Raw genomic sequence first — 17,548 nt, 5'->3', positions numbered from 1 at the left:
TCTCAGAACTAACAACATACTCAATGACAAAAGAATGGAAGTCTTTCCCAAAGACCAAAAACATGGGACCAGCAGTTAGTGTAATGGCTATGTCACTGAACTCCCATGTAGTCGACTGCGGTTCGTGTCCCAGACCCGGGGGCTTAAACTCACAATGGGCCTGTGTACATGCGTGCCCAAGATCCCGAGAGAAGAATGGAGGAGAAGGGACTGCAGCATGGCCATCTTCCTTGGGGGGTGATTTTTCACTTTCTATCTCTGTCTCTCTCTGTCTTTCTCATGAACACACAACATATAGCAAAAACCTCTCAAAACAAAACAAAACAAAAACATGACAAGAATGTTTGCTTCCATCATTTTTATTCAACATAATTAATAGAAATTCTAGGTAGAGCAATCAGACAAGAAGAAGGTGATAAAGACATCTAAGTTGGAAAGAAACAAGTAAAATTGTCTCTGTTCATGGATGACATGATCTGATGTACGGAAAAGTCTAAGGATCACATGCATGCACAAATTAGAACAAATAAATGTAGCAAAGTTATAGAATACAAAATAACACATAAAAATCAGTTGCATTTCTATATATGATAATGAAAAATCTGAAAAGATCAAATAATTTCATTTTCAACAGCATAAAAAAAGTAAAATACTTAGGAATAAACTTAACTAGTAATGTGAAAGACTTATACATTAAAGACAAAAAAACCCTGTTGAAATATTTTTTCAGATTTTTGCCATCTGGCACATGCACTCACTGGAAAAAGACAGTGAGAGGGAAAATGAGAAATCACACCTCCCTGGGGGGATGGCCATGCTGCAATCCCTTCTCTATTTTCCTCCTGAGATTTTTGGGCACATATACCCATATGCCCAGCGTGAATTTCAAGCCACCAGGTCTAGGACTCAAACAATGATTAGCCATGAGCATTAAGCATCAAGCCCCTGCTGGCCCCTGCTGAAATCGATTTTAAAAGACAAAAATAAATGGAAAGACATCCCATGGTTATGGATTGGTAGACTTAAGATAGTTCATGTCAATATCACCCAAAGCAATCTACAGATTTGATGCAATCTCTATCAACCCCCCCATGATGCTTTTTAAAAATATTTTAAAGCTCTATTCTAAAATTCTTATGGAATCTCAAGGAATAACAATCAGCCAAAAAAATCCTGAAAAAGGACAAATGTGGAGGTCTCGCACTTCCTAATTTCCAAACTTACTACACAACAATAGCAATCAAAATAGTGTAGTCCTGGCACAAAGATAGACACAGACCAACATAAAATAGAGCCCAGAAATGAATACCTTGCAAATACAGTTGTCCCTCCGTATCCTAGGTTCTATACCCACAGTTTCAACCAACCACAGATAGAAAATGTTATATTGTTGCTGATATATATAATGTACTTAGACCCACAAAAGTTATCTCTGATTAAATACGTACAGACTTTTTCGTCACTATTCCCTGAACAATATAGTACAACTATTTAGATAGCATTTTCTAGGTATTAAAAATACTCTAGAAATAATTTAAAATTGAGAAAGATGTACGTAGTTTATATACAAATATTATGCCATTTTCTATAAGGAACTTAAGCCTCTATGGATTTTGGTATCCATGGGGTTTCCTGGAACCCTTCCTTTGTAAGTACTGAGGGACTGTATATTCAAGTGATTTTTGGCAAAGATACCAAGATCATTTAATGGGGAGAAGATGGTTTTTTCTATAAATTATGCTGGGAAAACTTGATATACACATGCAAAAGAGTGAAGATAGATCCTTATGTTACACCATATACAAAAAGTTAACATGGAATAAAGATTTAAATCCAAGAGCTAAAACTGTAAAACGCGTAAAATGAAAACACAGGGAAAAATATTATGACATTGTGTTAGACAGTGATTTCTTAAGACACCAAAGCATAGGCAACAAAAAGGGGGAAAACAAATTAGACCACAATGAAACGTCAACTTCGGTGCATCGAGACTGCAATAGAGTCAAAAGGCTACCTAACGAATACAAGGTTGTATATGCAAATCATATATTTGCTAAATGATTATTATTCAGGATAGATAAATCTCCTAAAATTCACCCTGCAGAGACTCAAACAGATATCTGTACACTAGTGTGTGGAGTAGCGTTATTTATGATAGAGACTGCAACCTGCATGCCCATCAAAGAATAAACAAACAAATGCAGGGTAGCCATGTAACGGAGATTACTCATCTTTAAGAAGGGAGAAAATTCTGGCACGTCGTACGATATGGATAGGATTTAAAGGCATTATGCTAAGGTAAATAGGCCAGTCACAAAAAGGCAAATGCTACATAATACCACTTGTATGATGGACCTCGGTGGTCGGAATCATAGATACAGAAAGAAGAATGGTGCTTGTAGGGACTTGGGAAGGGAAGAATAGGAGTTGTTTTTTAATGGATTCAGAGCTTCGGTTTGAAAAGATAAAATAAGTATGGGAAGTAGACGGTGAAGATGGTCGAAGGTACTCAATGCCCCGGAACTGTATTTTTAAAATCGGCTAAAATAACAACTTTTATTTTGCATGTGTTTCACCACAATAAAAAAGGGGGTACAAAAGAACTTTTCGGCATGATGAAAATGTTCTCATCTTGTTTGGTGGAGTTTATGTGGATGAAGATGTGTCTGAGTTTATTGAAGTGAACACTTACCATGGGTGAATTTTATTCTAAGTATCTTCCTTCTTCTCTTCTTCTTCCTCTCTCTCCTGACCTCCTCCCTTCTTAAATCTGTGCGCTCATGGTTCTGCAAACATACTTACCACATGTAAATGTTTAGGAAAGAGATCCTAGAATTAGTTCAACTTTATAATTTCCACATTGTGTACAAGAGTGCTTGGCATACAGTGGTTGCTCAATAAATGCTGCTTGTTTAAATTGTGAATTCCGTTTTATATTTAAGAAATACAATCAGTACTATTTGTTGGGAGCTTGCAACAATGTTGGATATTAATCTAAGCTCTTTATCGTCTTGATTATAAAGATTTACTCCTTCCCAACAACCCAGTGAAGTGAGTACATAGTTCCTATTTTTTTTAATCAGGAAATTGAGGCTGATAGAAATGGAATCACTTGTTGAATAGATACAGCCTTTAAGAACCAGAGTTTAGATCTGAAATGAGCCTTTTGACTGTAAAGTCGGTGTTCTTAACCTCTTGATAGAGGTTATACTTTATCTTACATTTCACTAAGCACCCATTGACTTGCCAGTTGTAAATCAGAGCATATAATCAAGAGCATTCTATAAAGTGTTTCCACTGCACTGTTACAGCAGGATACATGCTGCCCAGACATTCAGGGACACCTCTGCCAGAGCTTGCTACAGAAACAGCTGCATCTCAGATGACCAAGGAAATGAGTCTGTAAATCCCTTCATCCCGAGGTGCTCTCCGGAATGGTTAAGAGATTACTCGCTTTGGCTTTTCCATCCCCTAAATTTCAGATTTACTTCCTGAGCGTGCTATCCTTTATTATGTAACCTTGGTTAAAAGAGAGGAGGCAGGAATACCTCCCTCGAAACTGCTCAGTGTCTCCTGTCAGTGGCTTTAAGGATATTGTAAAATTCTCAAATAGTGAAATTCTAACAAACAGAAGGAGACAGAACAAGTTAAATACCAACTATCTGGGGAGAGATCATTATATCAACTAGGATTTAAATGCCAGAATCTCTGTTTGTAATTTCAGTGACTTCTAAATTACTTCAAAATGGGTGAGAATATCTCCATTAGAAAAGGCAGACGTGTGTGAGTGTGTATCTGTGTGTGAACATGTGCACATGTGTGTTGCGTGTGGGGGAGAGATAAGAGACCCTATCCCCAAAAAAGAAAAAATATATATTTTCCCAAATCTTGGAGCACCTGTTAAGCATTAGGTGTTCTATTGGACACTGAAGACACAAAGAGAAGATATTAATGCACTGAATAAAGCGTGTGGGAAAAGCGACAAAAATGACCAGGAGACAAGAGATAACACTGGAGATGGCATATAAAATCACTCAGAACATGGATGGCTCGTTAGAGAGGCCCGACGTGCTTCCCTCCCACAAGACAGAAAACAAAGAATGAGCAGCTGACACCGAGCCAGCATTTGAAGAAGATGTTATTGCAGTGGGGACAGTGTGGCGATGCTGCAGGACATGGAGACTCAGGATGGCCTTGCAGATGGGGAGCGAAGTGCCCATGCCTGCTGCTTCATCTTCCCAGTTGATATTGTCTTAGAACTGAAAGGGGCTTTTCATGGTGGGAAGAGGTAAGCCAGAGATCCCCCAGGAGCCCGTATGAACACCTCAGACACGTGAAATCTGTACTGTCCAAAAAGCCTTAATCCTTCACAAGCCCTGAGCTCAGTTAAGGGAACAGTAGAAAAATCACACAACTGAATTGCCCTGACAGAAAAGTCCAGACTTTATTGTACCCCTCTCACTAGGTCTGTTCCTGCACAAAGCCATCTCATGACCACACCCTCCTGTGTCCTGCAGGAGCAGATAGGTAAGCAACCCCCACCATGGTAGAGCCACTGGAAAGAACCCATAACCCCATGTCTTGTGGGAGCAGTCTGGTGAGTGACCTTCCCCAAAGCCAAGACCCAGACAGTCTCTGATCGCTGTGTTTCACAGAAGTAATCAGACACCCAACCCTGCTCACATCAGGAGGTATTAGAGTGGCCCCCACATCCTACAGGAGCCCCCCAGGCAAGCAGTCCCACACACAGCTGCATGATACACTGAGCTAGCTTACCCCCTACCTCCTGTGTGAGCGGCTGAGTTAGCCTATCCACAGCCACTGACCCTGGAAACACTGGAGTAACCCATAACACCCCACAGTAACAATCAAGTGACAACTCTCCCACTGCTGTGAACCCCAACTTCACATCCCTCAGGAGCAGTTAGGCAAGAAACCTTGTCCACAGCCAGGCACTATATGCACTCACAGGCATCGTGAACAGATTACAACTAAAGAAAACACATGGAGACCGCTCTACTGCATCTACCTTGAATTAAAGCCAATGTACTGTAGCCAACATCCTAGGACACACCCAGGAGAAAGTGTTTCAATGCAAAGTCATCCAAGTGGTAATTGTTCCACCAGATGTGCATATATCAATGTAGGAACACTGGAAACATGAAAAACCTTCAGAATAGCACAATACTTCTCCAACAACACAGACCCCAAAGGAAAAAAAAAGGATAAATCTACATAATGCCTAAAAGGAAAAACAGAAATTCAGAATAATGCTCATAAAGAAACTAAGCAGGAAATGAAATACAGATAGATATTTCAACAAAATCAGAAAACCCAAATATGATCTGAATGAGAAATCCAACAAAGATTTATACACACACATATACAAAGAAATCAGGTAGCTGAATAGTTCAATTAAATAAATAAAGACTATAATTGAGAGCTTCAACAACAGACTTGACTAAGCAGAATTTCTGAACACGAAGAGAAGACTTGCTATAACGCAGTCAAAATAGTAATATGAAGAAAAAGAAAAACGAAAAAAGAAAAAGATTTTAAAATTAAGAAAACCTATAGGACACCATTAAGTAAACAAATATTCACATATGGGAGCTCCAGAAGGAGAAGGGACAGGAAAATACATTGAAAATCATTTAATGAAATAATAACTGAAGGTCTCCCAAGTCTTGAAAAAAGAATGGTCATCCAAATGTATGAAAATCAAAGGTACCCAAATAGATTCAACCCAAAAACATTCTCACCCAGGCATGTTATGGTCAAGCTGTCAAAAGACAAAGCTACAGAGAGACTTCCAGAGCAAAGTGTCAAATTACATGTAAGGAAACTTCTATTAGATTAACAGCAGGTCTCTTTACAGAAAGCTTATAGTATCCAAGAAATGGGATAATATATTTAAAGTGTTAAAAGAAAAAGAAAAAAATCTGCCAGCGTAGAATACTGTACACAACAAACATTTCTTCAGAAATAAAGGAGAAACGTTTTTTCCCAAACAAGCAAAATCGAAGGGAATTAATTATTCTCCATTAGACTGGCTTTACCAAAAAATGCTTAAGGGAATTTTATAATTGCAAAAGTACAATAAATAACATCATGAAAACATGTGAAATAATAAAACTCACTGGTATGGTAACTGAACAAATGTGAAAATTTAAGGGATCACACCTTAACACCAGAGGAAAAGCACCAAACCACAAAGATAAACAGTAAGAGAGGAGGAAAGGAAATGCAGAACAACTGTAAAACAATTAACAACGCGACATGAGGAAGTCCTCATCTTTCACCAATAAACTAAGTTAAACAGATTACTCCCTCTAATTAAATTATGTAGATGGGATGAATGAATTGAAAAACAGAAAAAAAAAATTAAGGTCCAACTTTATGCTGCCTACAAGAAACTCACCAATAAAAATACGCATACACTGCAAGTGAAGGGAAGAAAGATATTCCATACAAATGGAAACTAGAAGTTAGTAGGAGTTGCTCCACTTATTTCAGATAAAATAGACTTTAACTCAAAAACTGTAAAAAGAGACAAAGAAGGTTGTTATTTAATGATGAAGAGATTAATTCAGCAAGAAGATAGAACAATGGTGAATATATATGTGTGCAACGCTGGAGCACCCAAATATAGTTAGCAAGTAATAGTAGATCTAAAGGGAGAGATATACTCTAATACAATGATAGTTGGGGATCCTACCCTAAGCACTGGACAGATCATCTAGATAGAAAATCCACAAAGAAACATCAGATTTAAACCGCAAAGTACACCCAAACTAATCAAATGGGATTATATCAAGCTAAGAATATGTGGACAATGAAGAAAAAATCAACAGAAAAAAAACCCTATAGAATAGAAAAATATATTTGCAGGTTATTCATCCAACAAGAGATTAATATTCAGAATATATATGGAACCCAAATAACTCAGCAGCAAGAAAATGAATAATTCAATTAAAAATGGAATAAATTATCTGACGAGGTATTTCTCAAAAAAAGACATAGAAATGGCCAGCAAGCATGTGAAGAAACTGTCATCATCACTAATCATCAGGGAAATGCAAATCAAAACCACAATGAGAAGTCATTTTATTCATTACAAAGACTTATACATAAGACAACAAATGCTTGTAAAACTATGGAGAAAGGAACTCTTTTAGAAAACAACTGGAAAAATAACAAAATGAAAGACATGTAAACTAGTTGGTAGGAATGTAAATTAGCATAGCTCTCATGGAAACCAGCATGAAGATTACTGAGAAAGCTAAAGAAGGCCATTCATGGTGGTGCAGAGACTGTGCAGTGCTCTGTGATGTTAAGATCATATTGGACCTGAGTTTGCACCTGAGGTCTCCTTATGCACACAAGGAGTACAGAGGTGCCTATGATTCTACCTGGCTTAGACTTGGGGTAGGATCATGAGATGAGGTCCTTCTTGGGGGTCTATGTCTTCCTCTCTCATGGAAAAATGAAACAGAAATAAACTTTAAAAAGCTAATATAAGTAAATAAATAAATATATATATATATAGTGGAATATTATTCAGCCACTAAACAAGAATGATAACCTGTCAGTTGAGGCAACACGATGAGTCTGGAAGACATTATGTAAAGTCAAATAAGCCAGGTGCAAAAAGAGAAATACAGCATGCTCTCACTCATATGTGGAAAGTGAAAAAAAAAATTGGCTGGCTTCATGTAAGAAGAGAATACAATAGTTATTATAATCTGGGAGGCTAAAGGGAGTGGGGGAATAGAGAGATGTTGGTTATCAGATAGGAAATTATGATTAGATGAGTTCCAGTGTTCTATTGCTCAGTAGAGTGACTACAGTTAACAATAATTTGCTATCTATTTCAAGATAGCTAGCAGACAGGATTTTAAATGTTCCTAGCACAAGTAATGACAAATGTTTGAGGTGATGATATGCAAATTATCCTGAGTTGATCATAACACATTGCATTCTTGCACTGAAAAACCATGCTGTATTTCATAAATATGTACAGTTATTGCATAAGTCAAAAACTTTTTAAAAAGGCAATTTAAAAACATGTAACTCCAAACAAAGAGCAAAGGGCAGTACAAATTTGAGTGTAATAGTCCCTTCTTATCAGTGGCTTCACTCGTGATGGTTTCAGACATCCAAGGTCTGAAAATATTAAATAGAAAATGCCAAAAAAAAATTGTGTGCCATTATGATGATAAGGCAAAAATAAACACCGGCAAGTCCTTGAACCAGTAGACTGGGGAGAGTGGGGTCAAAGGCAGACCTTGTTTCTCAGAAAAGAGGTTCTGTTAGGGCAAGGCAGGGTGCCTAATCACCCAGGGCCTAGGGAAGGGCCAACCTTGCTACTTTAGCAAGACATGCACTAAGATTCAGGAACAGAAAGAGGATCTACAGCTGCTGGACAGGTGGGAATCAAGGTTCGCAAAGAGCTGGGGCACAGCAGCAAGTGAGAACTTGATCCTTATATTGCTCTGGACTCTGCTTGGGATGGTGTGGACACCACTGTGTGTGGTTCTGTGGCCTAGACAGCAAGGGAGGACACATTCATATACCTGAAACTCAGCAGGTGAGGTGCAGTCATGCTTATCTGGCCACTTTCTGTCTTCCTTCTTTTCTCCACTTGAGACTATTCATTAATACCACTCTGGGCAATTTTTGTTCCCTTACACCTACGCACTTTCCTGTCTTAGTCTCTTTTCTTTTCTTTTCTTTTAAGAATTACTTCATTTAACTTTATTTATTATTATTATTTTCCAGGTCACAGTCACAGAGAGAGAGAGAAAAAGCAAACCACCAGGTCCAGGACTCGAACCACAGTCGGCCACATGGGTGTCCAGTACCTCCAACCAGCATGCCACCTGCTGGCCTCCTTTCCCATCTTTGTTAGTTCTTTCACTTTCTTAACTCTTAACTGGTACTCCTGGAAAAATCTCTCCCCTGCAATCCCCTTCCATGTGTCTTTCCATTTTTGTCTTTCATACCTTCTGTCTTCCTCCCTCAATATTTATGAAGGTATACCCAATCATCAGAGTAATGATAAATGTATATGTAAATCCAATAAAAGCTATGCATTTTAAAATTAAATTTGGCTCAGTAGAAACAATACTACAAACTGCAAAACTTTTGAAAGTACTCAGAAATATCTTTGAGAAAATGTTTTCATATTATCTTCCTCTAATTACGCCTACTTTTCTTCAGCATTGGCATTCACCATAAGTAGAAAATTACCATGTTCATTTTTTTTCTCTTTTGCATAATTACTTCTACAACAATGTTGTTTTCTGTTATTCTTCATTGCTAGAACATAGCATTTTGGGTGATGATGGGTTAAGTTGTGTCCTCTGTGGACTGGCCAGAAAACTTAACCACCATTTATAACACACTTTGTTCCTCTTACACAACAGGCAATACCATAAATCTTCAGACCCACTGAAAATATTTAATATTCAAAACGCATTTTTACAAATTTTACTGATCAGCACTTTTATGAGAAGCCAGATCAAGTCCCTTAGTATCTTTTATATTTGAGCAAAATAATGTACCCTCTTCAGGGAAGAGAAGGCCAAGATGGGGCACATGGTTCTCTCTGGGGCATGAATTAGTGGGAAAACGAATAAAAGGCCTGCGGTTCTCTACTTTCAGGGTCTTAATAGTTTAAATGAAAATGTGAATATAAGGATGGGAAGGAGGATTATGGAATGACAGTTATTTTAGGGTTTAAACCAATGATTTCTCTTTTTTCTTTTTTTAAATAATTATTTTATTTAACTTTATTTATTTATTTAGTTAGTTAGTTAGTTCAATTTCAACAGAGAAGGAGATGGAGAGAGAGAGGGAGAGAGAGAGAAAGCATGCTACCAGATCCAGGACTCGAACCACAGTTGGCCATGTGGGAGTCCAGCACCCTAAACCACCATGCCACCTGCTAGATCCATGAATTCTTTTTATCTTACATTTGGAATCCTTATTTCCTCACCATTTTCAATCGTTCTTACCAACAAATGACCTGCTTACTTTGTCTTACCATACAGGTCCTCTGTGGTATGTACATGCTGTGGGAGGTCATGTAACAGGACAGAACAACGTTTAGGACAGGTCAAAGCCAGGAGTGCCAATGAGCCCCATGACAGTAAAATGGTCCCTCAGAGGGCCATCACATGTGTGGCTTTTACAATGCATATCATCCCCAGCCCCAGGAGGAAAATCGATATTCATGTGAGTGCAGAGGAGGGGAGTTGGGCACCATGAGGCAAAGGACACTCTGCAGGTAGGATGGCAACAGCTATGTACCTTCAGTGGAAACATGGATTCCTTGACCTTTGCTCTACTGTGTGTCCAGGGGACAGAATAGTGCTTTGTTTGCTTCTGGTTGCTGCACACAGACACTGTCTCTGTTCTTTGTACCTGCGAGAGGCATACTACGCAACTAAGAAATAGCAGAAAGGTCTTCTAGGAGTAAATCCAGACTCTAACACACCATAGCATGTGGCCAAATGCAAGTGACTTAACTATTCTAAACCCCAGTCTCCTAGGCTGTTCATTGGGATTACAATCTTCTAAGAAGCACCATGTAAGGGTCAAGTATTAAGAGCTGAGGGGTGGGGGACTGGGAAGGGACCAAGATGACAAGAAGGTACCCTCTCCCCCAGAATCTACCCCATGCATATTTTAGCTCCAGTTCAGCAAAGCCAACATCACAAGAGCATCTTCCTACAGGGAAAACAATAAACAAACAAACAAAGAAAACTGAAATAAACTGATGTCCTGTCTGTGAGTAAAAACAAACAAACAAAACAAAACAAAACAAAACAAATCAAGGCAGGTTAACACTTAGTTCCTCACTTAATAGGCAATGCAAATTCCTGCTAGCCCTAAAGATGTCTTGGACTGTAATTCCCTCTTCTCATCTCACGACTGTGAAGACGGCTTCCCGTTAATAATAAGTAATTTTCAAAGTCCTCCCCTGGGAAAGTCAACGAAGACCTGCTTAACTCACACTCTCTGCTGCATCTCCTTGCCGGATCCCGTCAGAGCTGTAACAAGTGCCAGCCCTGCTCTGCCCCTCCTCAGAGCCAGCCCACAGGACCCATGCAGGCCAAGGGCAGAGTCCTTTTCTAGAAACTGAAGGAAGGGAATGGAGAGACAGAACTCAACTAAACTCAAGGGCCAAATTTATTTTAAAAGGCCCAAAGGCTTAAAGAACTGCCCAGTTGTCCAGAATGGTTCTGAAAAGCTGTGGAGACTAGATTTTTAATGCTTTAAAAACATCTTCTGCCATGCCCTGCTTTGAAGTGTAGGTGTGTGGGGTGTGTTGGGAAGGCAGACACATTGCCACCAATAGGGCTGTTTGGAGTGTCACAAAGTCGAGCCACCCCTGCTCCTCCAGGCTACAGGATCTTGCACTCATGACCCTCTCTGGGGCACACCAGCTACCCACAGACTCACTGGAAGCCTGTTGGTCCCACAGCCTCTTTGCTGTTTTGCTCATGGTAAATCTGAGACAGCCTTGTCTTCCACTGTTGCTGAGAAGGGCCCTCTCAACTCTGCTAGCCTGCTTGGAGTTGTACCCTTTGGGACAGGAAGACTTATGCAGAGTTTCAGATCAGATTGCAACCACTGGTGGATTCGACTGTCCCCACTGGCAAGTGATTTGAGCGGAATCCAAAAATCCCTCAGGTCTCCAAGGTCTTTGATCACTATGTCTGAACAGCATTGTATTTTGAAGAGAATGAAATTGTTTAGAGATATGCACTTCACTGCTACAGAGGTAATAACACAACAGAAGAGGCTGGGTCTCAGAAGATGGATTAAATATTCAGCCATTCTTCATTGTTTTGTTTTGTTTTTAGTTTTTGTTATAAGGTGCCATGCTCACCAGAGAGAGACAGAGAAAGAAAGAGAGAGGGAATGTGAGAAATCCCCCATGGGAGATGGCCATGCCATAATCCCTTCTCCTCCAGTCTCCTCTCAGGAATTTGAGCACGCCTGCACACATGCCTGGGGTGATTTTCAAGCTGCCTGGTCTGTGACTTGAATTATGCAATCAGCCATGTGTAATCTAGCACCTTAACTTCCATGCCACCTGCTGGTCCCACCATTCCTCATTGTTTTAAATCTCAGTATCCACCACAACATCTAGTAACCAATGCATGAGACATGGCTCCTATGATCCAGGAGCCCACAGTTTAGTGGTAACCACACTTGAAGAATTCACAGGTCCGCAGTGCAGGTGTATGAGGACAGAGATCTACAGCAAGTATTACTGAAACTCAGATGAAGGTAATTACTGGCAATAGCAGAAAGCTAAAAACTGAATTGAACTGAGAAGAGACTGATATATTTTACAGGTGTGTGTGTGTGCACACACGATTGTGCTTGTGTGCATATGTGTGTGTGGGTAGGGAGGCAGAACATGAAGCAGGTGAAACCTGGAAAGACTGGACACACTGCTGGTAGTTACTGGAGAGTTCCATTTAGTACCAACGACAACATGCACACACAGGCTGCTTTGTAGTTAGGAGAGAAATGCGCCATATGCCTAATGCCACAAGCTACGCAAATATCCTTCCTACATATACGCAACTGAACAGAGGTCTTCAGGGTTATGGAGTTAGTGAGTGGTCAAGCAAGAATTGAACCCAGGTGTTCAGGCGCCTAAGCCCAGAGAAGGCCATGGTGCTGATGTGGGCCACAAGGCATGTGTACACACAGAGGGGACACTTCAGTGGGAGGTAGACACTGGGAACTCAAGGGTATAGGGATAGAGCAGTGCTTCTCAGCTCTGGCCTGGCCTCATATTAGCAATACTGGCAGAGATGTTTTAAATGCCCATATCTATGCCCAACCCTAGAGATTCGATTTCATCTGTCTGAAACTCTAGCATTGGGATTTTAAAAAGGCCCCCATGTAACTCCCATATGCAACCTAGGTTAGCCTCACTATCCAGGGGTTTATGGACCCCTTCCTTCCCTTTTCCCATCTCCACCTTTCCAGAGTACAAGCAAAGCTTCTGCGTATACAACCCTTACCTAATGCAGACCACTTAAACATAGAAATACAAAAGTCAGACTTGCTTTGAGTCACCAAATGGCTACCCTGAATTTCAGAACTCACACAAAAGTGCTAACAGTAAGTGCAAAACCCAGAAAAATCTCTAGGCACACAACAGAACATTCTTGGGAGTGCTAGTTGCCTAGTCTTTGGCAAAATCTCACTGCTCAGATCATTCCTCAGCAGAAAACCTCCAATACTTACCCAGAACTCCAAGTGACAATGCAGGGGTATTTTAGAAAAGAGTCATTAAGCATAATCCTGAATTGGCGAGCCAGGATCAACGAAATGGATTATTCTACTATGGGAAACAAACCCCACCCCCGCAAAAAAAATAAAACTCAAATGTCAGTGGGAACTTGTCCCATGAAACACAACAGTTCCAGCAATAACCCCTTCCTCTATGCTACTAGGCCCCTCAAAATGTGGCGTACACAGAAGTCATGGACCCCCAGAACAACCAAAGCAAATTTAGAGATGTGCCCGTGAAGAAAGCACAACTGGTGGTCATTATGCAGCTGAGATGGCTTAATGGATGCCAGCTGCCCATACCACAGATCCTGGGCTCCTGTTCCGATGCGGGCATCGATTCAGACATAGGACTTCCAGACACTTGTCATATCTAATCTAACTGAAAGGCACGGAACATTTTTAACCCAACAGCAGATAATTGTAATGAAATGATTCTGGCCAAGAGGGCCCATTTGTAATAATGAATTCAAATCAGATTCATAGAAGCTATAATTCAACCATGGTGAAATGCACCTTCATTTTCCATATCATCTCTTTTTTTCACGAAGCCAAAATAACTCAATATTCAAATAATTATTTTTACTTTTCAAGTAGCCTTATGAAGTAGTTATGAGGAAGATAATATTGCCTCACTTACATAAAATGAGTTTCATCCTTGTTCGAAACTTCAGTGTCGTCCCAGGCATATAACTTCCTAATGTCCCTCAGTGCAATCAAAGGCCTGTCACAACAAAACTGATAGCCCGAAGGAAGGAAATCATTCTTCTCTAAGCTATGCAATTTTTCATTGGAAATCTGAAGGCAGATCCAGGTCTTTTGCCTTTTCTCCTAGGTCTTGGGTCTCCTTAAGTGACTTCATCCAAGACTTAGAAACGGACTGAGCTCACTTGGTCCAGGGCAGTCACCTTTGGAAAGGCTATCTGTGACTGATAGGAATGGCTATCATTCATTTTTTGGAAGCATTCCGAACATCTGATGCATTTGGAACACTAAATTCCCAAGCAATGAATTCTCAATGAATACCTTCAAGGAGACCAAGGTGACCATACTTAAGAATCATCATTTTTTAAAGTGAAAAACACCACCAAACAAAACATGGTATGTTTACTTGGGATAACTCTGTAAACATGGACTTGTCCTCACAGGATTGACAATCAGTTTTTGGTTAAGATGGATACTCAACTATCAGCCAATAAATCAAAGGAGTATGGAAAACACCAAAACATAGAATCTAATCCACAGAAATTTGCAGGAGAGGTTTATATTCTTTTAAAAAACATTATTACAGTCGTAAAATCAAACTTTATAAAAAACAAGGTGCAATAAGAATTAAGCAATGAAGGGAAAAAATACATAATAAGCAAAAGCATATATGATAAAGACATGAGAAAATAATAAGACTGTGTAAGGTAAAAAAGGGGGTATAAAAAGATTAAAATGTAGACAGTGTGACTTTTTCAATTGAGGAGGAGATAAAACCAACATGGCATGTGCTTATTTAAAGAAAATAACTACAGCATACAATCGTGTAAGAGACTACTTCTACCTGCACATGTAAGTTCTGTTTTTATTTCTACAGAGCACAAAAAGCAACTATTCAGCTTTTCCTTTTTTCATTCCCATTCCTATTACCAAGCCCAGCTGCTAAACATTAGAATTGAAGATCATGAAAACAGGCCAGCAACTAATAAAAAATGGTAGATCAAAGTTGGCCCTCTGCTGGTGGAATCATTTCACTGCATCCCAGAGAGTAGAAAGCTCAAGTTTTAAGCTTCTGGTTAAATTTCCAGGGGTAGGAAAAAGGACAGAGGATTCTGGAAAGTTTAGCACGGAAATCGGAAATCCTACTCCAAGCTAGACGTCTTTACCCAGTGGTAGCTTCGCAGATAAACAAGTGCCCAGTAGCACCCACAGCCCTCAGAGCACTAGACCCCCTTTCCTTGTTTGACACGCATGGTAACCTCGTGCTATGCTCATCTTTGGACTGACTGGCCTGCTGCAAACGTGCATCTCATAAATCATTTCTCAGGGTGAGGTCTCAGCTCAGAGGCAGTGAAGTAGAGATACTTCTCTGTAGTCTAGGGCAGACTGAGGGTTGCCCACATGGCCAGAAGGACTTTTCCCTTACTGTCTAGGAAAGACTTCTGTCCTCTGGGGGCCTGTGACCACCATCGCATGGAGTTCTGGGATCTCTTCTCCAGAACAAAAACAAAAACAAAACAAAACAAACAAACAAAAAAAGAGTCAACTCAGAACCCCCCAAAGTAGAAAGAATGCAACCTTGACCCTTGGGCTTAGAGAAGAAAGCCAATGTGCCCAAGGCGTCTCTTTCCTTCCCCAGGAAGAGGCTTGCCTAGGTTCTGGAAGGGCTCCACCAGGGAGGTGCACAGAAAAACAGAGGGGAAAAAAAACCCACCCTCGTTCTCTCCTCAGAGGAGCAAGGCATTTTGGCTGCAGAATCTGGGTCAGAATGTTTTATTTTCACCATAACCATCAAAGTCACAAGCAGGGCAAATGCATTCACCCTGTGTACAATGTGAGACATAGTTAAGCTGGGACGTCCCTGAATCTGTCTCCTAGGACCAGAACTGCCTCATTAAAGGGATAAAAGATGATATCTGCTGAGCTGGTGGAAAGTGGTGGCTGCATTTTTATTAAAGTCTCTGCTGCAGCAGGCCTAGTCCCCAAAGGTTCATATTCCGAGACTCCCCACGCCTCTGCCGGGAGCATGTAAGTGCTTCTCTGTAACTCATTAAGGTAAAACAAAAAGCTTTCCTATTGTGCTTTTCACGCAGGACTGATGCCGCTGCATAAAAGCTGTTTCCTCTCCTTGGCCCCCTCTGCGAAAATAAAACTGCCCTCTTAATTGACAGCAGGGACCCCTGGAGCACACCGGGTTGGCATGAGTGGCTGGTTGTGGTGCAAACTCCTAACGGGCCAGAGCAGTTTCAGAGCCTTCTATGTCAGCTGTCTCTCGTTCTCTCTGCTAGCGGCTAGCCTGGTGCTGAAGGCAATCCTCCGGCCTTTGGACAGCATCCAGGGATCCCAGACTAACCCGAAGCATTCAATCCAGTGCCCTCGGGTCCTCATCGTGCTACCCAGGCAAAAGCGAATTCAGCCATGTCATGGTCCTGAACCTATGGGGTCCCAAGCAGGACCTCAATGTTCACAAGAGATCCTGGACCAGAGAACCAGAGCAAATAGCACACCTGGCCAAAGGACGGGGTGGGCATCCATAGGGCGCAAGCGGGGAGCCCTTGGGCCTGTAAAAGGCCCTCTCACGTGCTCCAAGCCCCTAGCCAGCCTGGGTTCTTTCTCCTCCACCCCCCGAGCTCATCCACGAACCGTGCGGCCCTGGGAGCCAGCAACCTTTCTTCGCCAGCCGCGCTTGGGTGCACACACCTGCGCCCCTGTCCCTCGCCCCCTCCCCACACACATTATCAATTCGTAGAAGAATGGTAGCTCCCTACCTGAGGGTGGCGCTCTCCCCCTGCCGGACCGTCACGTTGTCCATGGCTTTGGGGAAGGTGGCATCTCCGCTGCGCACGGGCACTCCTGTGGGTACAAGGAACAGCAGCCTGAGAGACACGACCACGAGGCACTTCCAGGGCAGGAGCAGGTACCCACAGACCCCCATCCTCGACAGCCACAACTTCCCAGAACTCCGGCAGCTGCACGGCACACGCCCCCCGGGCGAGCACAGGAAGTGGGTGGGGTGGGGAGCGAGCGCGGGGACCCAGCGGTGAACTAGCAGCGACCGCCAGGCGCGGGGAGAAGAGCGCGCAGACTCCTCCAAGTCCAATATTCCCCCAGGTTCAGCCTCAGCTCCCAGCGTCGGAGAACCGGCTTCCACGGAGGAGGACGTTCAAGAGGAGCTTTCTCCGTCCTGCTTCGGCCGGAGAAGGTGGCCGAGGAATGGGGAGCGCAAGGCAGGTGCAAAGGTGTGGGCACGTTCAGAAGCCGCTTCTTCCCAGGAACAGTTCAGACATGGCACTTTGGAGAGGACTAAGCACTTTGGTACCAGAAGGGGACGGGGTGGGTTTCATCCAGCTACCCAGAGGCGGTCTGCAGTCCCTCAGTTCCAACCAGGGGCTATCCAACACTTTGTAAGTTTCCGAGCAAGGTTCGCCCGCAGAAAACAATCTGGAACAATAGCAGATGAAAAGTAGAGCACGCAGGAGCTGCGGGGCGGTGCGCGGAGGAGACGGCAACGCCGGCTTGG

The 17,548-nt window shown here is 41.8% G+C and overlaps 1 protein-coding gene across 2 annotated transcripts in view; it reads right to left on the bottom strand.

Moving 5' to 3' along the window:
• OPCML (opioid binding protein/cell adhesion molecule like) overlaps nucleotides 1-17,542 on the bottom strand; it is a 585,692-nt gene extending 568,150 nt beyond the window's left edge. For both annotated transcript variants that reach the window (XM_006150629.3, XM_006150630.3), the window contains exon 1: nucleotides 16,797-17,542. In XM_006150629.3, coding sequence (XP_006150691.1) covers nucleotides 16,797-16,963 — 167 coding nt within the window. In that variant the 5' untranslated portion in view covers nucleotides 16,964-17,542. The remainder of the gene's footprint in view (nucleotides 1-16,796) is intronic.
• Nucleotides 17,543-17,548: the final 6 nt, after the last annotated feature.

The sequence above is a fragment of the Tupaia chinensis genome, unplaced genomic scaffold, assembly GCF_000334495.1.
Source record: "Tupaia chinensis unplaced genomic scaffold, TupChi_1.0 Scaffold000292_1, whole genome shotgun sequence".
Lineage (NCBI taxonomy): Eukaryota > Metazoa > Chordata > Mammalia > Scandentia > Tupaiidae > Tupaia > Tupaia belangeri.
This window is presented reverse-complemented; position numbering and strand designations above follow the sequence as displayed.